Here is a 25,944-nt window from a genome sequence, read left to right as displayed (position 1 = left end):
AATAGATTTTCACTAAAATGATCATATTTGATTTTAAGCTGCCTGTCTAAATAGCAGATCTCTTTAAAAGCCATGCTGTTTTTCACAAATATTTTGATATATTTGAAAAGACCATTATATTTCAAGAGACTACATAATTTCTGGGCCATGGGAGGTAAATATCCTACATTATTGAATATCCAATAATAATAATTGCATGTTCCTCTAATGCTTTTGGTTTAGCCTGACTTAGATTTGCTTTAAAAGCAATTTAAAAGCATTTCTTTAAAAGCCTGAAGAAATAGTACACACGTATCCCATTGCATCAGGTTTTGACAGATTAGAATAACATACAATATACCTGCCCCCAAGTTATAGCCACATTCTGCCTTGCCTCAGAACAGTATGAACAAAAGTAAGAGGAAAAGGCATTATGGCAGATCCTCTAGGTAGGAGAAGACTTCTGTCTACAGTATGTGTGGGTATCTGTGTAAATTAGTAAAAATAAATAGTCACAGATTTAATTTTATTATTTGACTGTTTCTGAACATTACAGATAAAATTGCCACGCAGAACATACTACTGTGATGCTGCTTATAGATGGAAGGCTGGATTCACCCCACTGCATCCATATTCTTTTCATGCAGTATTGCATGTTTATAAGTTCAAAGGTTTACTGATTTCTTCTCCCCCTTTTGAAGTGATCATTTTCATTTACATAGTTAAACAAAAGTAATAGTTTTACCTGGTAGTTACTTTTGGCTGCATTGAGGTATTCACATAACATTTTTGAACTCACAAACATTTAAATAAAAAAGTATTGGGTTATTATTGCCCAATTAACTTTTGGATGTCTTTTTACTTTATCATAAAAAAATATAGTGCATCTCCTTTGAAGTCAATTGAATCCCTTTTATTTACACACAAGAGCTGAGGGTGTTGAAACCTACCAAGAAATTGTAAATCAGTCTTGGCACAAGATGGTCAACCTATTCTAAATCTATGCCACGGGTGATTTTCTTGTCAAGCACATTTGATACTAGTTGAACTGTGGATCCTGAAAACAGGTTCTCGTGAGTTTATAAACCTCAACTTCACATGAAAGAAATTGATTGATTGATTGATTTGATTTATAAGCTGCCTTTCATAACTAAGGCTCGGGGTAGTTTACAATAAGAAAATAGAATAAATTAAAACCAGGAGACTGACAAGAAGACCAAAACAACTTAAAAGCGAACTAAACTAACAGGTAAAACAGAGACCCCTCTAAACAACATCTCATCCTAGCTTTCAGTTCAGTAAATGCCTGCTCAACTAGAAAGATAAAGCGTCTGAAAGATGTTCAGGCTCAGGCTAAGGCAAGTAGAGAGTTCTGTATGAAGGTCTGTATATAAGTCCAAAATAATAGATGCAGGCATTTAAATAATTACCTAACACGGAAATGTCAGTATGGTTCCACATTGCTTTTCCAGACAGTATTTCATAGCTAGACCTTTTCCTTACACACAGACACATATGCATACATCACATATTATCCCCAAGTGTACACTGAATGATTCAGAGTAATTTCTTATTTATCCTAGAAGTAATCAGCAGTTGCTACCATAACTTACAACCATAAGCTTCATCTTCTAATGAGATTTTATGATTCTCACAACATTTTAACACCAGTATGCTCCTTTTGCCTGAAAGAGAATGCTGTCACTTTTATGTGACATCATAAATCATATTATATGAATAATTTCCAGGATGTAAGTGCCACTTTTTTAGGTTGTTTAAAGTTTCTTCATAAATCAGTACTCTACTGAACTAGTGTAACAAATGTTGCAGTTTCAGCACTGTAACCACTTATTGATTCAGTGTCTAGGCACTTAGGATAAGGCTAGATGGTGAAATTTAAGTATACTTTATCACATATTTCAGTCATTTAAAGCCTTATTGTAATTTAGGATTGTATTTCCCATGGAGTTTTAAATTTGGAATAGGTTGGTTAAAAGGGAGCACATGTACTGAAATCTTTGTTTTGTAGTAAACCTGGTTAGTCCAAGGGTGTCAAACCTACCCTGTACTCTGGGCCAGATGAGGACCACCAGGTTCCTCACGAGCTAAATTCAGCTTAGGGCATAGGGTATCTGTGGCAGGACTGGTGACGTCAGATCCATCCCATGGTATAGGTTGGCAGTTATGGATCCAGTGTGAGGCATGGAGCAGCAGCAGATCCAATGTGGAAAATGGGGTGTCATCAGTGATGAGGCCAGTGATGGAGGTGGTAGAAGAAGTGGCCATGAGCCAAGTGGCTGCTGGCTACAGTGGTGGTGATGGGACAGGTGGCCACTGAGCAAGTGGACTGTGAGAGCACAGCCCTCATTCAATCTCCTGCCAACAAGGGCCATGTCCACTGGGGCACAAAGACCTGAATTCTGTGGTAGGCCATGTCCCCATCCTATCACACCTCCAACTTCCCTAGCCTGTCCATAGCCTAGTGGACCAGATAGAGCAGCTCTGTGGACTGGCTATGGGGGGTAGGCTTGACCCCCTTACATTAGCACATACCGAGAATATTACACATACATTGCATACATATATATGGATACCCAGAATATAATATGCACCTTGGTTTGAAAGGCAGAATGAAATAAAAATGATTTTTCCTAACAGTAAGTAAATGAGTGGCAGCAATGAGGGAACTAAGCCTGCTCATTGTTTGGCTCCCTGTGCATTGTTGCAGATGTTGTTTTCAGTTTCAGTTGGTAAGTGGCAGAAACTGCTCTTATAAAGGGTGCACTCCAATTACCAGACACTGGTTTTTGGAACAAGGATGTGTGTTGTATGCAGAAAAATACAGCATATTCATTCTCCAGTTCAGTGTAATAGTATGCAATGGCTGATCTGCTGAGGTGAGTAGACGCTTCAGTTCTAGCAATCTTGGTGTTGTTGTAGCTGTAATGTTCCAGGGAATATATGAAAAGCAAGATTTGTTTGGTAGTATCATTTATTGCATCAAGCATATAGTTTGGAGAGATGATAGCTAAACTTTCAATCACAAAATATTCTTTCTCAGGTGAAAAAGAAGTGAATGCAGCCTAAACTAATTATCAGTAGGCACATGTACATGAGACTCTGACTACGCAGTAGCCTAATAATATTGTGCTGTAGCATGTCACAGCACAGACAGCGCTAAAACATTACTGCACAATATTATTAGGCTACTGCACAGAAGCATCACTTAAAACATTTGCTGACACTACTGCGCAGTAACTCTGGTCACTGCACATTTATTTACTACTTGCTAATACAGGTAATAAATAAATGCACAGTAACCACTGTGCAGTAGCGTCTTATATAGATGTGTCCAGTTAAAACTGTTGCTTTTTGGTGGCCCCAATTATGAAAATGAAAATGGTTGCTTAGAAAAAAAGAGGTAATAAAGCAGTAAACCTATGAAACAAGGAAAGTATTTAAAGTAGCTACAGATAAATCTTCTTTCCCAGACCTGGGAATGATCTTTCCTTATAGTAAGTGAATGTAATTACAGCGTGTCAGAGCAAACTCGATTCATCGGTAATTAATTGAGTGCTGGATCATGGTAATTACCACGCTCCAGCAGCTTCCTGCATCTTGCGTATCAGCATTCCTGTGCTTCAAAATGGTGGCAGGGGCACTTGAACTAAAGGTCATTGAATGGTCACTGCAGTGCTTTAATTAAAGCGCTGCCCCTCCACCCCCGGAGTACATGTAAAAGTGCCCAACGTACTAAACAAATGCACAGTAATGAATGCACATGGTTTTTAAGTGATGCTTAATGCGCAGCAGCCTGTTTTATTATGCATTAGCGTAATCACACTTTTTATGTGATGCTTTAATGCACAGTGGACATGTATTAAAGTGAACATGTAGACGTGCCCATTGAAGAGTATCTCTTACCATACGGCAGGGTTTAAGATTATTGAACAAGCATGCTGGGAGAAAATCAAGGACAAGGCATAACTTGAGATGCAACTAGCAAGAGATGTAAAAGGCAATAAAAATTATTTAAAATATATGCCAGAAATAAGAGGAAAACTACAAAACTGAATGCAGAAGAATGATGCAGAGACAGCTGAGATATTTAATGACGTTTTTACTTCAGTCTTCTCAAATAAGGTCAGCTACCAGATGAGCGCAGTTGGCAACAAGTATAGGAAAGTAGATAAGCACCCTACAGTAGTAAAAGACCAGGCTAGGGATCATTTAGAGAAGCTGGTTATTTTCAAGTTGGCAGGGCTAGACAGGATGTACCCTAGAGTACTGAAGGAGTTAGCTGAGATAATTTCAGAATCATTGACCCTCATGTCTGAGAACTCATGGAGATCAGATAAGATGCTGGAAAGGGGCAAATATAGACCCCATCTTTAAGAAAGAGAAGGAGGAGGTTACATAAAATTACAGACTGCTTAGTCTGACCTCAATACCAGAAAAGATTATAGAGCAAGTCATCAAGGAATCTATTTCTAAGCACCTGGAAGAGGTGATCAGGAACTATGAAAACAGATTAATCAAGAGGAAGCCATGCCTGACCATCTTGATTTCCTTCTATGACAAGGTAACAGGCTCTGTAGATAGGGGAAGAGTAGTGGATTGAGATCAAGGGTTGATATACCTTGATTTCAGCAAGACTTTTGACAATGTCTACCACACTGTTCTCATTAACAAGATAAGTGTTAGGGTAATAATAATATGTGGATTTTGGGAAGCATTGGATCTGCAGCTGGAACAAGGCTTTAATCTGTGTCTCAGCAAAAGCTGCTGGTCACAAGGCAGAATGATATATTAAAAATAACCTTGAAAATGCTTATGAAAACAGTTTTCTAACAAGGTCATAGTGTTAGAGCCCATTGTGTAAGTAGAACAAGATGCAGCCTACCTGCTATCGTCAGGAGATAAAGCAGAAGCAAGACCTTGGAGATGAAGAAGGAGTCAGCAAGAAACCAGAAAGAACCAACAAGTGACCGAGAGAAGCGGAGGTCAGTCTTGCTCATGTGCTCTTAGCAGAGAGGCATGTAAATGCATGAAATGCATAGGCAATTCCATGGTAATGAAGTAAACAGTAAACAGAGGCAGAGCTCAAGATAGGAGAAATGGGTGGAACAGAAGGAGGGACAGTGTGGAACAAATGTTAATATGTATGAACCAAGGTGTATAAAATGTAAAAAGAACTAATGTTCAGTGTGGTTCCCTGGTTTGTTGGTTTTTTGGGAGCTAGTCAAAGCTGTCTCCATTCTGAATAAAGCTGTTGTGAGCAATGTGTGCAAGTAGTGTTTGCTCCCTGCTTGCTCTGGCTAATGAGTAACAGGATCCATGAGCGATTGGACTGTCCTCTCCCTAGTCGTTGGGCACCACATAGAGTCGGGGTCTAACAATAAGGAATTACAGATGTGGGGCACTTGTACACATGATGCCATTACCATGTACATGTGACAAAAATTTCACTTTGTGTGGCTTAATGGCATCATGCCGTACATATGCAGGAGTTTTGGGGGTTTAAATGAGTTTGCATTGTTGCCAACTACATCAGGATGTAGTTTAGTTGGCAGTGATGCATTGCAGCTATTGTTCAGCTCACTTCTGGCCACAGGGGAGGTGGGCAGTCTCTGCTGGGAAGAAAAAAAAAGGGGGATCAGGCCCCTCACCATAACAGGGACACAATCCGCTAAATTCAAATGGTGGGTTTCAATTCAAAACCCACCGTTTTAATTTAGGGGACATAGAATGCAACCCTAAGGACTACTTCCTCCCACCCAGTGTATAAGCACCTTTGGACAAAAGTACCATAAGGTGGATACAGAACTGGCTGGATCATCATGTAGGCATCAGTGGTTCAATGTCTAATTTGGAGGAGGTATCAAGTGGAGTTCTCAAGGGGAACTACCCTGGACCCAGCTTTTTTTTAATACCTTCATTAATGATTACAAGCAGGGCTGTCCAGCTTGTAAGCTCCCTGGGACCACAAGTCCTGGGAGCTGTACTAAGTAAGGAGCAGGTGGCTGGGCTGCTTGCCACATGGATGGTCTCCCTGTCCTCTCACTGTACCACACCCCAACCCCCAAATGCTAAAGCAGGCACCTCCCACCACTGCATCACACAGCCCAGATTGCTGCCCCCCCATGCATGGCCCTGGGCTCACTTTCAGCTCCCCACAGAGCATGTTGCACTGGCCTAACTGCAATACTTCTCTCTCTACTCTTCATTCCCTGTGGCAGAGGCAGGAATCAGCAGCCAGAGGAGGGAAGGAGGTTCCACCTGGAGTTGTAGCCAGAGCAGTTGGGGGAACAGAAGCTGGGACGGAGCCTGGAAGCCCCAATTTAATCCCTTGCAGGCTTCATGAAGCCCGTACACTAGCAGTTGTACAGCCCTGATGTGGAAGAAGGGACTGAATGGCCACCAAGTTGGGTGGAGTTGCAGACACTCTGGAGTGCAGGATTAGGATCTAGAATGACCTGGATAAACTGAAAAAATGGTCCAAAATCAATCAATCAGATCAAATTCAACATAGAAAAGTGCAAAGTTCTACAAATATGCACTTGCTAGGCTGCAGTACTGCCAGAAGGGACAAAGAAGTCATAGTGGACCATAAGCTGAATATGAGACAGCAGTGTGCTCTTATTGTGAAAATAGGATATTGGGCTAGAAGAATGCCTTACCAATCAAAGGAAGTGGTCTTATCACTATATTTGCCACTGGTGAGGCCACACGTGCAGTACTGTGTGGGCCCCACACTTCAAGACAGTTATATACAAATTAGAAAGAACCCAGTGGAGAGCAACAAAAATTATTAGAAATATGGTAAGCATCACTTAGAAAGAAAGGGTGAAAGAAGTAGGATTATTTAGTCTAGAGAAGGGAAAAACTGAGGAGGGGTTTGATATCAGTCATCAAATGCCTGGAGGTTAATTAAATGGGGGATGGAGATAGACAATTCTTTATGTCCACAGGGGGGCAGGGCAAGGAGCACTGTTCTTAATTTGAGGATAGATATTAGGAAGAACTTTCTCGCTATGAGGGTGGTTAAACATTGGAAAAGGCTGCTTAGAAAAGTTGTGGAATGTCTATGCTTAGAAGTTTTTAAGAGCAGATTAGACAGACTCAGATGGTTGAGTCAGGGATGATCCTGTCTTTAGCCAGGGGCTTGGACAAGATGACCGCAAGAGATCTCTTCTGGCCCTCTTGTTCTATGATTCTGTTCTTTGAAACAAATCTTAATTCAATTCAAGGCAGCTGCTCATTTAGTGGGAATGCCCAGTATCTCTGCCTAGGCAATAAGAAGATTATCCTTAGTGAAGTTGTTTCCATGTGCTAGGAAGAACTGCAGTTTGAGGGAACTGTTTAAATGCTGATACCTCTTACCATTCAAGTCTGCAAGTATGATCCTGGTCCTCTTATTCCAGGCTTCCTCACACACTTCATCTGCCTGCTCCCCTGGCATAGCCAACCACGTAGAAAGGTTTGTGATTGCGGTGGCAAGTTAAGATTTTGAGGGGAGTTAGCATTCAAGGTAGCATAAGGTGATTCACAAAACTCTGTGAACTTTTGAAACATAAATGACCATGGGGGGAGGGATATGTGAAGTCTATAAGAAATGCAAGAGGGATCACTTATATGTTATGGTAATACTTCCAACTTATATCTGCCTTGATCACATCTATCAAATATGGACTACCCACAGCAAAGAAATGCAATACTTCTCTCTCTACTCTTCATTCCCAGCCTGGACATAATCTTGTAAAATAGTTTTTTTGGGTGGTAACCATGTGAAAACAAAAACACCTCAAATGTACTTCAGCATTCATGTTTATGGGTGCATCCCCATGAGCAGAAATGTGTGTTTTCCTGGGGACAAACAGCAGCAGCAAAATATGTGCTGCTGCTGCTTGTGCCGGGGAAACACCCATGCACATGTGCTCTGGCTTGCGACATGTTACCCCAGGTAGGATCCAGCATCTGTGCTGGCCCCAGCAGCCTTCCCTGGGACCTCCAAAGCTGCAGCTATGGCAATCCAGCAGCATAGAGCCTGGCCAGCAGCCAGAGCATGGCTCCAGCCAGCCAGGCTCTGGTTTCCAGTGACGTGCACCACCCCACTTTTCTAACAGAAAATGGGTTTTTTTGACACTGGGATCTCCCAATTGCTAACCCCCAACCCTGCACTGCAAACTAGCAGCACTGGGAGTGCCTGCATGTGCAGCATGTGTGGCACACATGCAGATGGGTCTGCAGCATTGCATACTGCACATCTGTGCTTATCTGGATGTGCCCTGACAAGCTAGTAAAAAGATCATTTACTTTTGTATACTGCTTTCCTTTGAATGTATAATTTCACCAATCTAGCTCTATTATGCAGGGAAAAGACACTTCAGAATTTGCAAGCATCCATTTCATACATATATAATGCATTTCCATTTCTTATTTTACAGGGATATCAAACCTGACAACATACTGCTGGATGAACATGGTAAGTTGCTACTCAATGTTTTGTTCCAAAGATTTCCATGGCCTCATGAGCTGTTCAGGTGGCTCTGATTAGTACTGTGTGACACTGGGTTTGTATCCCAAATTTGGTATCTCTTTCTGTAGCAGTCTATCTGACTTGTGAATTGGCTTGATATATTTCAAATGAAATCACCTTTAGCCACATGGTAGACCCATCAGAAAGTAAAGATTTATAGAAATACATAATTCAGTAAAAAGGAGGAGGATGAAATATCAGTTGAAAATTTAATTTTTATAAGCATGGGTGTCTGAAGTCAGGTCCCTAAATCTCCATAAATAAAAAGGTATGATTTTGAGGAGTAGTGCATAACTATAGTCCCACTTCCATAGCTGTTGGAAGTTCTCAGGATCTATAAACAAGCAATTTTTAAACAGGTGCCTGGATCTGGAATTAGGTTCCTAGATTTAGACAGCCAATTTCAGAAACTTAATCCCAAATCTCTACAAAAAATCTATAGAGCTATCTTATATTACAGTGAAATTTAAGATGGCAAGGTAACAAATTAAGTTTTCTAATATGCTTAGTAGGGTTGGAGTATTGTTGTAGCCATAATGGTCTAAGAAGTGTTCAAGAGGCAAGTCTTTTTTATGTCTTTTATTGAACCAACTGTATAGTTGGGAGAGCTGTTGGACAAGTTTTCAGGCAACAAGTATCTGTCCTCAGGTCTGTCCAACAACCCTTAATTATACAGTTGCTATATCTCAGATATACCAACTATGCCCCTCTAATACGGATATTAACAGCATTGCCTTAAATGAAAATCCTTTGTCTGTTTGCTTGTATTTAAACATTACTGTATCAATATTTATATCTTTTTCATACTGCAAAGACTAAGAGCTGCTCGAATTAAAGTGCTTGGAGCGTCACATGTATCAGCATCCCTGCTGTGAAAAATGGCAGCAGGGGCACTTTATCTAAAGCTTGTCGAATGATATTTAGTTAAAGTACCCACACCACCATTTTCAGTGCAGGGATGCTGATACACATGATGCTAGAGTCTGCTGGAGCACGGTAACTACTACGCTCCAGCAGACTCGATTAATCGAGTCTGCTCCAACTACACTATGTCGAAACAGCCTCACTGCACATGTATAGGAATCCATAAGTTACAATTGCTTAACAAATAATGCTACAAAAGCCTGGAATTTGACCCTCTGAATAATGAATTCAACACAGCTGAATAACATCAATGTTTTTAAGTATGTAGGCATATTTTTAGTAACAAGTTGCAGGCATGTAGGTGTTAATATTCCCAAGATATTAGTATCAGCAAATAAGCAAGAAATAGAAATGCCTTATATTTAAGTCTTGGGTGAATTAGAGTTGTCAAAGGCAATAAGAAATAATGTGACAATAAGCATATCAAATCTCTGATGGACAGCTTTTAAATGTGGTTGCCCTCATCTTTCCTTGTCTCCCATCAAGGTTAATTTCAGTACAAAATTAGCCTATTTCAATAGAGGTTCCTCTGACAGCTCTACTGCTGCTAGTACTTCAATGGATCCTGACAGTAGCCTGTGTGTTATAGCAGAAGAGGCTGAACCAGGTAGCCCAGATACTGAAAGGTTCGGTAACTCTTAAGATGACCAAGGTGGCCAAGCATCCCCTTTCTTCAAATCCTCAGAATATTGCTTCATGCCAGCATTCCTTAGAGCACAAACTGTCTCAAATGAAGATATAATCATGGCCCTTCACAATCACAAATGATCACTGGGCAGAATTAATTAACCAGCTATTTGAAGAGGAATAAGAAACAGGAATCTTGCACCTTAGATGTTTCCTATATGTCATTAGATCATATAGCCTAGACCTAGTCATCTTCCTCATAATGAAGCTTGCTAGACTTCTTGAAGTTTTAGAAGTTTAAATGAAGCTATTTTTCTTCACAGTGTTTAAAGTATGTAAAGGCATAGTCAGCTTCCATCTAATAGCAGGCTGCTAACTATGGGCATGCTGAGTGTGTTAAGTGTTGCTAAGAAGAATTTTTCCAACTATTTGGGTTGGTCTAATAAAAGATTTCAGATTTACTCAAAGAACCTTGTCTGCCTTAAGAGTTAGTGTGAGCAGAGCAAAGAAGTCTAACAGAAAATCCTACAGAATAAGCCTGAACTTTTTAAACTCTGGTCTCAAAAGTACTAAGCCAATTTCCTCCATTCTTGACCTTGTCCTTATTATTAAGATTCATAAAGTGAGCTATCACTGAATTCAGCATGCACAACGTTTATGGTTGAGGGGTTGTGTTATTCTTTTAGATTACCTAGACCTCATTTGAGTGATTGTGTTGGCTGAAACTATATTAAACTAAACTAAAAATTTAGGCTCAGTACAGGCATTCAAGAAGCCTGCAATGGACGTGCTATAACTTTTGAACTTTACTCTAAGTGCCCCTATTTAGATTGGGAGAAAGAAGAACACATTAGCCCTTAGGGGGCAGAGGGGTTGGGGCCTGCCTGCATGACCCAGTTGCAGCAGGTAGGGGGCCGCCTCTCACACACCTCCCAGTGTGTCCTGCGGGCTCCCTGGATTGCTGAGGACTCCCAAGGAGAGCCAAATGGCCAAGCCACTCCGGTTGGCTGGTGGGGACATCACAGCCCCCACCTGGACCAGATGCAGCAGTGGCTCATCATGGCCATGAGCCATCAGCCAGCCATCCTGGGCATGCCCACCCAGTGCACCCTGCACCTCCTGTGTGTGTGTGTGTGTGTGTATGTGTCTGTGTGTGTGTATCCCAGACACCTGGGATCTGTCTGTGTGTCCCCCAGATACTTGGGTTCTGTGTGCATGTGTGTGAGTGTACATGATGTCTGGGTTCTGCGTGTATGCACCCCTTCCCCCCCCACACACACACACAGAACCCAGGCATCCAGGTCATGACTGAGCCACTGACTTCCAAGCAGCCAATGAGGACAGTGCCCACCTCATGCACAACTCCCTGTTCCTTGGGGTGCTGGAGAGCGGGCACTATGCTTCTGGAGCCCCTGATCTCATCATAAGTGATGTCATCATCCCCCAATCCTCATTGGGGGCCTGGTCTATCCCCTCCTGCCCTGGCTCATGAAGACCTATAGGGGGCAGCTGAACCGTCAGAAGGAGCACTTCAGCAAGGGACCAGGCCTGGCACCATGAGCACACACAACGCAATGCAGGGATGTGGGAGAGGGTGATCCCTCTGACCATGTTGTTGGCTCTGGACCAACACAGTAGCAGGCTGTTCGGATCCATGAAGCCCTGGCTGACTACCTTCTTACCCACATAGACCAGGAGCCCTCCATGGATGAGTAGGGCTGGAGGGCTTTCAGTGCCCACACCCTAGCACCAGGCCTGGGTCACCTTTCCTGGGCTCCTTTGGCCCCACATCACAGCCCAGGCTGCCTGGGCACCATTCCCCTTCTCTCCCTCCCCGATCCTCACCCCCAGGGGCACGCACTGGGGTGCAGAGGAATGTGGCATGAGGAAGATATGTACCTCAGTTTAAAATGTTGTGGTTGCCAGATTTTTCCTGTGTTTAATAAAGAAAGCCCGTTGAACATTGTCCATGTCTCAGCCTGGTCCCTCCTCCTAATTCACACAAAACAGCAAACCTTTGGCGGTAGTGGGTTTTGGCAGGAGGGGGGTTGATAACGGGGCAACAGAAACTTGAAGGGGGTTTGGGGTCAGGTAGAACACTGCAGGGCCTGAACTCAACAAACATGAAACCTTGGAGGGGGGATGGGGCCAGGGGCTTTTGACCTGGCATCCTACTTTCACAGGTCTGGAATCAAGACCAGGGACTTCTCCATGTAAGAGCTGGATAGCTGTGTGATCTTGGTCCCAATGACTGTCTGAGAGAGCTGTAGGCCAGGAATCATTGCTACAGGGGACACTGAAGACTGCTGGCCCTCCCATACAGGACTTCTTGCCCCTTGGCTTCCAAGGCCATGTCTTCCCCTTCAAGGACCACAGACCCACAGGCCTCCCTGATGCCCTGGACTCATATCAGGCAGCTAGTCCAAGCCAAGGTGTAAGCAATTCCTGCCAAGGCTACACCACCCCCCTGCAGTGGGACCCAGGCCATGAGTGGGGACACAGGGAGTGGAACTCCCAGGCTTCATGGTGGAGAGTGGATGAGCTGAGGTCACCAGACTCTGCTGCCAGAAGCTGCCCTAGCAACCATCTGGCCTGGTGAGCTGGTAGGCTGCCCTTTCTGCCCTGCTTTGAGTGCTTCTGCACCCCTTCAGGTCTGGCCAGAACCACTTGGGGGGCTTTGCTTAGCAGGTATTTGACTAGGCTTTCCATACATCCAGGTTTTCCTGGACATGTTCCCTTTTTAGACCATCCAATCTCCATCTGGGCATTTTTTTGAAATTTGAACAAATGTCTGAGATTTTGATCCTGTCCACTGGTGGGAGCAGGAGGAGGGTGATTGGAGGCAGCGGGTGCACGTGGCTGGCATGCAGCCAGAGAAGGTGGTGGGAGCAGTCCCGGCAGCTGGATACAGGTAAGCCTGTAGAGTGCAGGGGTTAGAGGTCCAGAGTTTGGGGACTGTCCAGGGAGCTCTGTGTCTGTATGTGTGTGTGTGGAGAGGATGGGTGTGTGAGGTGGGGTAGGTGCCTGCTGGTATTGGGGGAAGCTGTCTGGGTGACAGGGCTGTGGCAGGGCAAGAGAGGTGGGGGGCAGGCACCTGACCTTCCAGCAGAGGAAGGGGTGGGGGGATCCTTTGTGGGTCCATGGCTTGGCTGGTAGCACCAGGGGCAGTGCCTGTGCTCGTGGGGCTGGACAGACTGGGAAATAGGTTGGGGATTGCCCTGGGTGGCCAATACAGCAAGTGCCTGTGCCATGAGAATCAGAATCAGCAAGAACCCATTGGAATTCACCCATGGATAGGATCAGAGAGGAGGGGAGGGGAGGGGAAAAAGTAGGGTTGGGATGCTTGCCAGTCTGTCCAGGTATGCAACCCAGGAGTCACCCTGGCAGTGAGAGCCAAGAAGCTGAGATAACGATCCCCACGTGGGAATCCTGCCATCACATTTGTCACTTTCCAGGAGTGGGAGGGAGGCATGGAGGAAGGGAAGGAGGGAGGTCTGGGGTTTTTTGACAAGGGGGCAGGTGCGGCTGGTGAACTCAGACTGGTGGGGCAGTGGAGCGTCCCATGGGAACTGGGGGAGGAGACTTGCAGCCGGCCAGCTGTGGGGGAGGGGGGTTGCAGCCTCCCCACTACCAGCCGGAGCGCCCATCCGGCTGCAACCTGCCCCCCACCCAATCCCAGCTGGATGCAACCCCCCGCCCCTGTGGGATGCTCCACCGCCCCACCAGTCTGAGTTCATCAACCATGCCTGCAAGGGGGGATTTTTTTTCTCATTCCTGCAGTGGTTGTCAGACATAGATACATGGTATCTCCAGTCCCTGACCTGGGGGTGCTCTCTGCCAAACCTGCTGTTTATCCATTTGCCTGATGCGCTCAATACACTCTATAAATGCCTTTCCACGAGTGCTTTGTGGGGAGTGCTCAGGATATCTGTGTTTAGGCTCCAGTCTCCCATGGAGCATATCATGGCCCTGAGAGAAATGGCAAGGACATGTCAATTATGCAGATTTATGATCCTATTGAATGAGCCATACTCTTTTAAGCACCCCAGAGCAGTGGAGCAGGGGTGACTTGGTACCTTGGCTGGGCTCCAGGCTTCAGCAGGGAGGCTATGGGGGGAAAGTGGGCAATTCATCCTTCCCTTATGCCCCAGCCTTCCTGCCCCCACTCTGGACCACCATTCCTGCCCCCACTCTGGACCCAACCCCTTTGTGGGCTTTTTGGCCATAATGGCCTAAGAGGGGCTGTGGCCACAGGGTGTGGCCTGTGGCAGCCTTGGTTCCCCCTCCCACTCTTTTCTTCACACCCCCCCCCCAACGGGGGCTTTGTGTTTCCTCCAGGACCTTAGTCCCTATCAGGGTTGCATGGAGCTGGTGCAAACCTTACCATCAAGGGTTGCATGGTACCCTTGTGTGTGGCCTGACTCATTAGAAGTGTTGCGAAAACTGGCTGCAGATCCTGCAGGTCGTGCCAGCACAGCAACTTCTGTGCTGGTACTGGGGGGGATGATACTGACTCCACATCTCTGGCAGGGATGCAGAGACATATAATAGGACTTGGTCCAAAATAGTCACAGCCCGTGTAGGGGGAACAGTGTCATAGGGCAACCCTCCACCTCCTCTTCCTCTGCTTGGGTCCCTGCAAGCAACTCCTCCAGAACACCCCTTGTTCAGTGGGCATGGTGAGGAGGGCAGCTGCCCTGCTTTTGGTGAGGAAATGAGACACGTCCTTGTAGAATAGCATGTTTTGCTGCCAGCCCAGAGACCACTTTCTAGTGTCAAGCACACGATAATAATGCGTCCTCATCAATGTGGTTTTGGTAAGACACTGCTCCAAATCTCTGTTGTGATCTCTTGCCTGCATCTCCTGAGTGATATGCTTGAACACATTTCTGATTCAGTGCCCTTTCTGGAGCTAGCACTGGATGTCCTCCTCACCCCAGATGGTGATGAGATCCTTTATTTTCCCAAACTGCCACTTACGTCCCTATGCTGGCTGTTGAGGGTGGACTGCTCAGGTTCATTCATGGTCCATGGCAGTGCCCATTCAGGTCTCAGTGTCTGTGGGTCTGGCTGTAAAGGAGTAGGTGGAACACTGGAAGGATGACTGGATGGATGGAAGCAGTGGTAGGCACATGAGGGCACAGTGCCTGGCGTGTGGTTCTCGCTCTCATTTCAGGGGCTATGGGCCCCTGCTTCCACTTCATCTGGGCTCAGCTGCTCAGGTCATCTCCAGAATCTTGAATTGTCTAGGGGCTTTCAGCTGATGCCCCATGATTCTGGCAGTGCCACATGCCCTGCCCAGGCTGTAAAATTCAAGGATAGACAGACCACATGGTGCCTTAAAATCATGGAGTGTCTCTCTGCTCACCCCAGGTTCAGTGCCCCCCCAACCATATCTTCCCACACACTGACTTACCTAGTTGATTATCTACTAGCTATCTGGTGATCAGTGAGGAAGAAGAACGGGAGTCAATCAGCATTGAATAAGGATGTGGCAGAAGACTTACTTCCAGGAAAAAAAGAATGGGTGGCACATATTTAGGGCCCACCTCAGCCACTCTTACTTTACACTCTTGTAAGATGGAGGACTTTAGCGTAGTGGATTCTGTTACTGGCATGTTGTGAATTTGAACCCCAAGTAGTATTTGTCAAATTTTACTAATTTCATTTTTTCACTTTTACTTTTTCTTTCCCCACCCCTTAACTGGCACTGTGTAAAGTCCCTGTTTGGAGGAGATTGCAACATAAATATTAGGGGTGTGCAAAACAGGCTGTATTCGATTTGGGTTTGGATTCAACCTGAATGGGGGGCAGTGATTTGATTCGTCGGTTTGAATTACTGTCCCAATTCGATTTGGCTGAATCTGAATCTGAAGATTCCATGTTGATTTGGAGAATCAGCGCTTTGGCCGTAGACACAGCTTGAAATGTTTTTTCTACCTACCTCAAGGTACCAGGCATGGTTTGTGAACACTACAATGGTGGGGCAGATGATGCATCCCACAGAAATGCAGGGGAGCCCCCCATGTGCTCAGTGGCAGATCAGGAAGTGGACCAGAAGTACTTCTGATCCACATCCAGGTCCATCACAGAGTGCACAGGGGACCGCCCCCTGCCCCCCATGGCCCCAGCTCAAAATGAGTCAAAACAGTGTCGAATTGAAACAACCAGCAAAATTTCACACAGCCCTATTAGCTACCCTACATATGTATCTCTGGGATTCCCAGCAGCATACCTCAAGCTCTGTAATAAGTTGTGTGAATCTCCTTCCTGTCATGCACAAGGTTCCAAACCATTACTTGAGTGATGAGAATTATTAGAAATTGGCTTTAAGACTTTAGAACAGCTTTTTCTGTATTAAAACAACTCTTCTTAACAAAACATAAAGCTAATAAATCATCCTGAATCCCACTGGTAGATGGTTTCACTACTTTTCCATCTTCCAACCTTGATAAAGCTTTTGTCTAGCTACATTCATTTGAATTATCAAATTGCTTGGTGTTGAAGAATCCAATTAATAGGGCTTAGACTCTTTTGAACAAGAACATCCATATATGCAAACCAGAGGCTTAAAAAAACAGGAATATGAAAAGAAGTTAATCTAGAGGGTTGTTTTTTTTAAATCATGATTTTAAAGCAATAATGATGTTCTGATACCTGGCTAATGCCTTTCTAATATTTGGAGTTGGTGATGCTGGGCTTTGGGTGACTAGTGGGTCTCAGTGGGTTTATCTACATGTGTGTTTGCTGCAGCACCAGTTTACTCGCAAGTAAATTACTCATGAATAAACAGTGCTGCGCAGGCATCTACATGGGCAGGGAAGCGGGAGCAAATTTCCTGCCAATCTGCTCCTTCTTCCTAGGGCCCTGCAACGGGCCCCTGTTACCACCAAGGAGAGCTTCAGGCTCCGACCACTGCTGCTAGCAGCCAGCAGCCCCACTTGCTGCTCTCTGGCCAGCCACTTCCCTGGCCAGGAGCAGCGTGCCCAGCTCCGGGACAGCACACGGCAATGCTCTCCTCACTGCCTCTGCCTCCCTGTGCCATGGCTGCTCCTGCCCCTGCCCCTAGCAGTGACAATCAGTGCCCCAGGCTCCTGTTGGCTGCCGTGCTGGCCCTGGTGGCTCACTGCACTGACCACTAGCTGGCCCATGGTCATCTCACCTGTCCCAGCTACCCCATGTGCAGCGACTGCCTGCCCACCCACCACATGCTGTCCCAGGGCTGCCAATGCACACCTGCTGCCTTGACTTCATCAGTCTGGACAGACCCTGGCAGGGACACCAATGATGCGATCCATGATGCCACCACTGGGACCACTGTCGCCCTCCTGGGCCTCCAGCCCTTCTGCCTCTGGGCCTGACAGGCCAGCCAGAACTGGTGACAACACACTGTCCAGCACACCTGGGACAATGAGCAGTGGCTAGATGCCTTCAGGATGACCTGAGGTCCAGGGCGGAGCTCTTCCGTGAGACCTGGGAGGACAAAGCGCAGTGCGCAGAAGATGACTGCCAGTGGGAGCACCACTTGGGGTGGCAGTGGCAGTCTGCCCCTGACAAAGCCCCAGGAGAACTGCACACACACCAGCAGGGGCCAGGGTCAGGGCATGAGCAGGGGCAGGTGTGGGAGGTGCTGGTCAACCACCTTCTCCAGCACTCCCCACTCTAGACTGACTGCAGCACTGCCCATGGACCTCCCCACTGCAAGCATCATGCTTACTGCCGATACATCTCAGAAGGACAAGTTTTTATTCCCCTCACATCAACCAACACCCTCTCCTCCCCTTCCCTCCCCAACAACAACAAACAGAGCCCCTCCCCCTCCCCCCAACAAACAGAGCCCTTCCACCAGCACCCCACCCACCAACGATAAAAAAACCTTCTTCCACATGAAAATTATGTACAATGTCTTTTGTACACTGTCCCAGGGTGGGGGGCCATGGGGTGGGAGTATCTATAGGCCAGAGCCCAGGGACAGCAGGTGGGGGCTCACTCAGGGGCGATGGTGGCCAGGGCTCCTCCACCGCAGGTGGCTCCCACTTTGGCAGCTGATGGTGAAGTCCTGACCCCACTGCAGGTAACTCCAGCACCACATCTGCATGGAGCCGGGGCAAGCAGCAGGCCTGGGCTCCAGCAGGGGGCTGGGTGGCACCAGAACCAGGGCACAGTTGTGGGCAGGGGCTCCTGGCTGCTGAAGGTGTTGCAGGACTTCTTCCCAGGCCCAGGTTGGGATCTGCTGCTGTGTGTGTTTGTGCTGTATATGTAGAAGTGATTGCATAATAGCTCAAAATGCAGTCTTACTTTTGTGTAGTGTGTGGGGTGCATAGAGGTATCAGGGGGGTATGGGTGGGTGGCTGTGGGGTTTGTGGGGAGCTGTGGGTGGGTGGATATGGGGGGGTTGTGGGGATGTGTGGGGATGGTATTTGTGGGGTGTGTGATGGGGTGTGTGGGACGGTGTGGCTGTGGAGTTTGTGGGAAGGGCTTGAAGGTATGCAGGATGTGCATGGGAACCCCCTGCGTGTGCCCTCCTGAGCCAGTCAGCACTCACTCCCCACCCTGCAACAGCCCTGAGCACCTTGTGGCACCTCCCCACCACTGCCAACAGCAAGCAGCCCCAGCACGCCCCACAGCTGCTCTGCACTGCCCGGCCATGGCATGTCTTGCCATCCCGGGGCATGCAGCAGTAGCGGTGGGGACCAACACATGCAGCCGCGACTCTGTGCACCCCGTGCCAGCTCTGGGCTCACCCGTCAGGACTGAGTATCAGCAGCAGCTCAGCGTGGGGGAATGTGGCCCATCCCCCCTGTCGCCACCAGGCAGTTTTTGCTGCAGCCACCTGAAGCCCACGTAGCACCTGATCTTCCCTTCACCACTGCCTCTGGGATGCCCAGCATGTCAGCAGTGACAGTGTGGAGTGGCTGCAGGGTAGCTCACAGGTGGTGGTGAAGGAGCTGCAGCATAGCCTAGCATGGCACGGGCTCTGGGCAGCCACAGCAAAAACTGTCTGGCTGCAAAGGGGAGGGGCTGCTTTCCCATGCACTGAGCAGCAGTTTCTGCCCAGCTTCTGCTGCCACTGTTCAGCCCCAATGGGTGAGCCTGGAGCCAGTGCTGGGGCCCAGGCTGAGAAGTGGTGGTGTGGGACAAACTGATGCTCAGCATGGGGGAAAAGCGGTCCGTCCCCCTCCCACTGCCAATGCTTCCTGGTACAGTCACTCAAACCCCATGCTGGGTTGCCCTGTGTTTGCTCTCCGCTGCCACCACTGCCCCACTGGGTCACCTAGAGGCGGCAGTGATATGGTGGAGGTGCAGGACAACTCCATGCAGGTTCCGAGCAGCTGCACCAGGAAGCACCAGCCATGGGGAGGGGCCACTTTCCCCCCACGCTCAGCAACAGTTTGTCCTGCACTGCCATTGCTCAGCCCAGATGGGCAAGCTCGGGGTGTGTGGGGTTGGGGCTGTGTGTGCTGGTGCCCACCTGTACTGCAGGGCCGGGGTGGTGGGGACTGGGAGTGAGCGGGCACATGGGAGCCTGGGCCCCACGCTCCTGCTGCCCCACTCTGGGCCCTACCAGCAATGGCCCCAGGACACCGGCGCGGACCCCACGCTCCTGCACGCTGACTCGTGTCCCCCCCACTGCAACCTCCGCCACTGCTGTCCCCACTTTCCTGACTGCCCGCCAGCCACTCTGCACTGCTCAGCTCTGAGTCCAGTGGCTCCCAGCTGCATGACCAGACTGCTGGCCTCAGCAGGAGCTGGCCCAGCCCCGAGGACTGGGGCGATTGCCCACAGTCCTTCCCTGCCTCCCTGCCCCCACCCCTTACCTAAATTTCCAGCTCTGACACAGGGAGGCATGAACAGCCCCACGGTCTCAGGCCAGATGCCTCTGTTAGGTAGGGGCTTCCAGCTGGGTGGGGCAGGGCTGGCCGGGCCTTGCTGTTGCAGGATCCTGCCGTGTCTTCCCCTGGCTCCTACTGCCCTTGGCTCCTGTCATTTTTGACAGGCAGCCAGGGCCAGATAAATATTAATTTTCTAAATTTTTTAGGGGTCCCGTGGGCCAGATACAGGGGCCTGGCAGGCTATATTTATCCCACCCATGCTGTAAAGCCATGAGAAAGAAGCTGCTTATGTGAGTTTGCAACACTTCAGCAATAAGATGTTCTGTACCAGGGGCTGTGCAGTGCCTGGGCCCAAATTGGGGGCTGGGCATGAACGGGTTCCCAGGGACCATGGTATGTGGGACAGGCAGGCCTGGGCCCAGACAGACACTGGCTGACCCTAGCATCCCTGCTCGCTTTCCTGGACCAGTGGGCTGCTGGGTGCTGGCTGCAGGCAGCCTGCCTCCCCCACCCTGTTCCCAGGGTAGAACAGGACAGGCTCCTGGCAGCACATGCTGCCATGGCTCCAGATCCCACTGCCTCCTCCCCTCCTCCTGCAGGCCAACTGCTGTCCTATACTGCCACCCAGCCAATGGTGCCCAGAGTCGGGGGCCACAGGACTCCCAGATGACGGGGATAAGGAGCTGCCTGTCCCTCCACAGGGGTCTTCCTGGGGATGGTTCCCTGGGGCCAGCCCCCCCATGCTGCCACTGCACCCCAAGCATGCCCCTGCTGTGCATGCTCTGGTCAGTGCATGAGGCATTTTTGCATGGAACGACAGGTGCCCAACCCACTACTCCCTGCTGCTGATAGCCATGGTGCCCTGGGCACACCTGCACACCTGGTTATGGGACTGTGAGCTATGATGGCACGGGGGTAAACCCAAGCTGCCCTGCAACCCTCCACTGTCAAAGACGGCATGGCTACTTGCATCGATATGTTCCTTGGCATGTGAGAGGCCTGGGCCCACCTAGCTGCGGGGGCACATGCCACCCAATAAAGATTTACACTGTCTCCCGCCTCCCTGTGTGCTATGTGGAGGGACTCTGGGGACAGGGGAGCCCTTCCCCAGTATGGGCCTTAACACTTGGCTGGGGCTGGCATGGCTCTGCATGGTCATGGCTGTCAGAGACAGCGTGCAGTTCCAGGTGGTGTCCTTGAACAGCAGGATGCAGCAGGTGGGACTGACAGCCATGCAGCAGAGGCAGTGCACCACAGCACCTGCAAGTTCAGGGCAGGCTGCTGGTGTAGGCTGCGGGCAGGTGGAGGTGGCCCTGCTGGCCAGAAGATGCTTGCAGTTGGGCCTGGCAGCAGCTTGCAGCAGCCTGTAGGCCTAGATGGTGCAGGCCTGGCAGGTGCGTGGCACTGTGGTGCCAGGTACCGGTGCTGGGGTGCAATCAGGCTGATGAGGCTAGCTCGTGGCCTGCCCAGGGGGACACCAGGCCTGGAGTCATCTCAGGCTGCCTGCTTGTGTGCCCCAGGGTTCAAAATGCCTGCAGGCTTTTAAAGGCCTGAGGCAGGGGTTGCTATAGAACAGCCCAGCCCTGGAGCAGGAAAGGCTACAAACCGGGAGCCCTGGGGCTAGCCTCAGGCTGGCCTTCTAGTGGCAGGGCTGACCCAGGAGCAAATTTGCTCCTGGGTCATGTTCTACATGTGCATTACTGCACGGTAACTTATTGTGAATAAATTTGATACCTGCATTTGCAAATTATGAAAAGACATTTTTAACAAATGACATCTGCAAGTGTATATAACATTTGTTCTGTATGTGGCTGCTGTTTTAGCTTTGCTAAATGAAAAAGAAATCTAATAAAAAAGAGAGGGAAAACAATGCACCACGAGAGTGATAATTTTCATTGTAAATCAAATATTTGAATCAATCTAAATGGGTATTATGTCATTGATTTTCTAGAACAGGCCATCATGCTTGCATGCTAAGAGGGAGGATCATTTATGAAGCTGTCATTTAAGGGACAGACCTTAATATTTATCTATAAAAGGAAGAATAACATATTAGTTTGCAGAGAGACATGCAGTTTTTTATTCTATTGTGTATATGAAAATGTTTATATGTCTTGCTGTCAGGAGTGCAAGCCTAACAAGCTAATTATATGCTGTGTGCTTTTCTTTTTCAAGAAACCATTTCCCTATAGTCTTTTGCTGCAGAAACAAACTGGCTAGGTCACAGGCAAGGATGCTTTTATTGGGCTTAGCAATCAAGCAAGGGTGCAATGTTAATATGTGATTTAAAATTATCTCTGATAATAGATGGAGCTGGTACCATCATCTGTTGTTAAAACTGCTAGACATTGGCTCTCATAAAGACCCTATATCATTTCCTTGCGACTTTGGGCTGAAGTTTTTGATGCTATGTGTCTGCCTCAGGCTGTAATTTGGGGGGGGAATTTCAGCAGAGAATTGAGCCATTTTGGGGAATCCGATTAAAAAAAAGTATATAATCATTTAATCAGGAAGGCCTAGTGTCCCTGCTCTTTTCTGCAGCAAATGAGATAACTTCCATGCATAATTCCAAATCATCCCCAGACCATGGTCTGTCTGTTGTGTGCACTGCATGAAGCTGTGGTTCTGTGGAAAAAAAAACCTAGTGCAGTCAACTCTCATTTGCAGCAGTAACTGAGAAGAACAACAGCCTCTTACCAGCAACAGTTCTCCTGGGAATGTTGTCTGTGTCATGTATGCAGCTGACACACTATAACAGCAGTAGCCATTTAGGAGCAGATATATACTATATGTGAGCAAATAAATAAAGACTGTATCCTTTTGCATAAATACAAAGACCTGGAATTAAGGTTGATAGGGTAGACAGTTTGTTATGCTAGGGGACCACAGGCATGAAAGCAAGCCTAACTCTCTTCTTGAAGGCTGCTCCCATCCAAGCTGCCCTGCTCCATCTTCCTGCACTGGGTCCTGCCTGCTGGGCCACAGAGGCAACTCCTGCACGGTGCCAGTCTGGCCAGTAGGGCCATACGAAATTTCACCGGCCATTTCGTTTCGACGCTGTTTCAACTCATTTCAAGGTTGAAACAGCAAAACTGAAGAGAAACAAAGTGCGTCGAAATTGCCTCAAAACAAAATGAGGCTAGTCGAAATGTTTTGGAAGTCGAAATGTTTCAACCATAGTGCTGGGGATGGGAAGTCAGTCCAGCTGCGCTGACTTCTTATCCCTGGTGCTAGATCGTGCCGGGAGTGGGGAGTCAGCCAAGCTGGGTTGCCTCCCCACCTCCCGCCCTAGATCACGCCGGGGCCGGGGAGTCAGCACTCCCCGCCCCCGGCGTGCTGTAGCACCAGGGATGGGGAGGCAGCCCAGCTTGATTTGGAGAGAGCTCTCTTGTTGATTTGGAGAGAGCTTACTCTATGCCTCATTCTCTAGTGTGGCAGTCAAGTATAATCTTAAACAACATAATGCCTGCGTCACTTTGATTTACAAGGAAAGGTAGCACTTAACAAGGGGAAGCAAAAGCCAGTGGCAGTCTTAAGGCAATGTGACAAGCACAATCATGTAGGGTCCTGTGAACCTAGAAGCTTTGTGTTATGTCTACAAGTCTGGCCTGGCATTTATAACACCAATCTCAATTCTTTATTCACTGTCTCATGATTTTAGCACCAGAAGCCCCATTAGAGATAATATTTCCTACACCTCCTAGCACTTTACCTCATCACTAGTTTCAGCTGTGCTTCTGTGCTCATCCATTCTGTTTTGTAGGCCCAAGGCAAGCTGCAGCCAGAAACAAATTTGTCAGCTGTACGTAGTAGAGTTAGTCACTACAGCTTACAATGAATTGCTCTACTGAAAAAGCTAAGAGCAGGTTTGAACCAGCCAACTAAATTACCGCAGTGCAAAACATACATGGAGTGGGCCAGTCAGAGTGTGAGACCACCTACTTATAGCTGCTAGATATTTTTTTCCCACACCCTGCTGTTAAATAAAGGGTCATTGTTTAACAGCATGTTTACCAGTTGGAATAATATTTCATGCTTATTCAATCAAATAAATTTAACTTTTTCACATACTGTCTTTCTTCCTTCCCTGGGAAACCTTGCAAAAAGACAGGAGGAAAGAGTCATGATAGTCTAACAAAGCTACTGCCCTTGAAAAGAACGATATTGTGAGTTTCTGCTCCAGGTAGAAGCAGGTCCAGTGGTTTCCACTAAATCAAGTTTAACACAGGGAATAAAATGGCTAAGATGCATCAAAATTGAAGTGTAACATAAAGGCTGGTACACCATTTTGGTGGCAACAATTACATTATTTTCTACCTGTGGGGACTACTGGTATTGTAGTTTCATTTACAGGTACAAAAGCTTCCTTTTAATTTGTTTTCATTTTACTATTAAATGAACAAGGAGAGATTCATGCTTACATGCTGTTTTAACTTCTATTTATATTTTGTTTAATTTCAGGGCATGTTCATATCACTGACTTTAACATAGCGACTATAGTAAAAGGATCAGAAAAGGCTTCTTCTATGGCTGGTACTAAGCCCTACATGGGTAAGTTTTAAAGACCACTTTAAATGTAAAATAAAAGCAGATAAAAATATGTCAATGAAGTGTGTCTAAAAAAATATGTCCTGATGGAAATGCATGGTAGCTGTAAGCATCTTGTAATGTATGCTGTGGTGCAACTGGAAATATATTAGCAATGGAGATCATCTTTCAGAAATGGAGAAGCTGGGAAAAGACTTGGTTCTGCAAAAGTTTTAATCAGATTGTTTTGCTTAAGGAAACCCAGGACTCGCTCAGATGTCATTTCATCTCAAGCCTCAAAGGGGCAGATGTACATAACTGGTTATGTTGTTCTTATTTCTATTACTTGGAAAAGAACATGCAATATGAGCTGATATCATTTTAAGCACATGCTAACATACATTGGTAAACTGGGGTTTTATTAAACAACCAAAGAACTTGATGGCTTATGTTTGCCCCATCCAGCCAATTGGTTAAGCACATGACTTAATTATGTGAGTAGCTCTTTGACTCGAATGGTGTTATTTGCATATCTAAAATTAAGAGTGCAGACAGAAGTGCAGCTCCCCACTGTAACTGAAAATGCTTTACAGGAAGCTATTTCAGTTTCAACAATCCACCAGATCAAGCAGAAGTTCACCATTCGTTCAATCAGGGAGGGGAATCTAGCTGCTGACTGTGAGCTTGCAGCCAGTTTCCCCTAGCAATGGCCCCTTCTCCCTGCAAGTCTGCACTGTTTTCAGAATGGGAGGGGGCAAAAGGAGCAGACGGAGCTCATTCTAGGGGTTCCCCAGCTGGCGCTGGAGGATGGGGTGGGTGAATTGGAGCTCCCTCACCCCGGGGGAACGCCAGTATACCTGCCCCACCCTCCAGCAGGGGCTGAAAAAAGCCCAAACCAAACTCCCTCTGCTCCCTTTCCTCTCTTCCATTCTGAAAACAGCAACAGTCTGGGAGGCGGGCAGACACAAGTTACAGAAAACACGACGTTTTGAAACTTCTTCATCTGACCCCCTCATGCAATGAGGGTTCAGATTTTCACCTGATCGGCCATTTTTTTAAATGGTCTGCAGCTGTGCACTTGTGTTTGGTCACAGCTTTAGACCACTTTCTATAGCCAAATTGGGTAAAAAATGTCACTTCTGTCTGCTCTCTAAATGGGAGGCTTAAATCACTGACTGGATTGGAGACTCTGAGTTTATTTTTCATAGCATGCAACATCCAAAAAATGGGAAAACATAATGCAATGGGGACTTTGAGAGAATAATATAAAAGCATAGCACGGATTCAGTAAATGAAAAGTCACTCCAAAAAACAATAAGCAGTTAGCCAGGATTTAGCCTCCTTGCCTAAGCATAGAGGTTCAAAAAGCCGAAGGCAAAATCCATTCAACCTTTGCAGGTCTTTCTAAGCTGCATAGATTGAACTGATAACAAACAGAACTGACGTTCAGTGTTTGTGGGGCCAAGGCAGGCAAAAGCCTGCACTGGCCCAGGTCAGGAGCCTGGGGGTGCTCCT

General features: G+C 47.2%; 1 protein-coding gene across 1 annotated transcript in view; it reads left to right on the top strand.

Annotated features, from left to right (window-relative positions):
* STK32B (serine/threonine kinase 32B) overlaps positions 1–25,944 on the top strand; it is a 170,505-nt gene that overhangs the window by 56,270 nt on the left and 88,291 nt on the right. Inside the window, exons 5-6 of the mRNA XM_006017036.1 lie at positions 8,427–8,464; positions 24,364–24,453. Coding sequence (XP_006017098.1) covers positions 8,427–8,464; positions 24,364–24,453 — 128 coding nt within the window. The remainder of the gene's footprint in view (positions 1–8,426; positions 8,465–24,363; positions 24,454–25,944) is intronic.

This window comes from Alligator sinensis, unplaced genomic scaffold (assembly GCF_000455745.1).
Source record: "Alligator sinensis unplaced genomic scaffold, ASM45574v1 scaffold421_1, whole genome shotgun sequence".
Taxonomy (NCBI): domain Eukaryota; kingdom Metazoa; phylum Chordata; order Crocodylia; family Alligatoridae; genus Alligator; species Alligator sinensis.
This window is presented reverse-complemented; position numbering and strand designations above follow the sequence as displayed.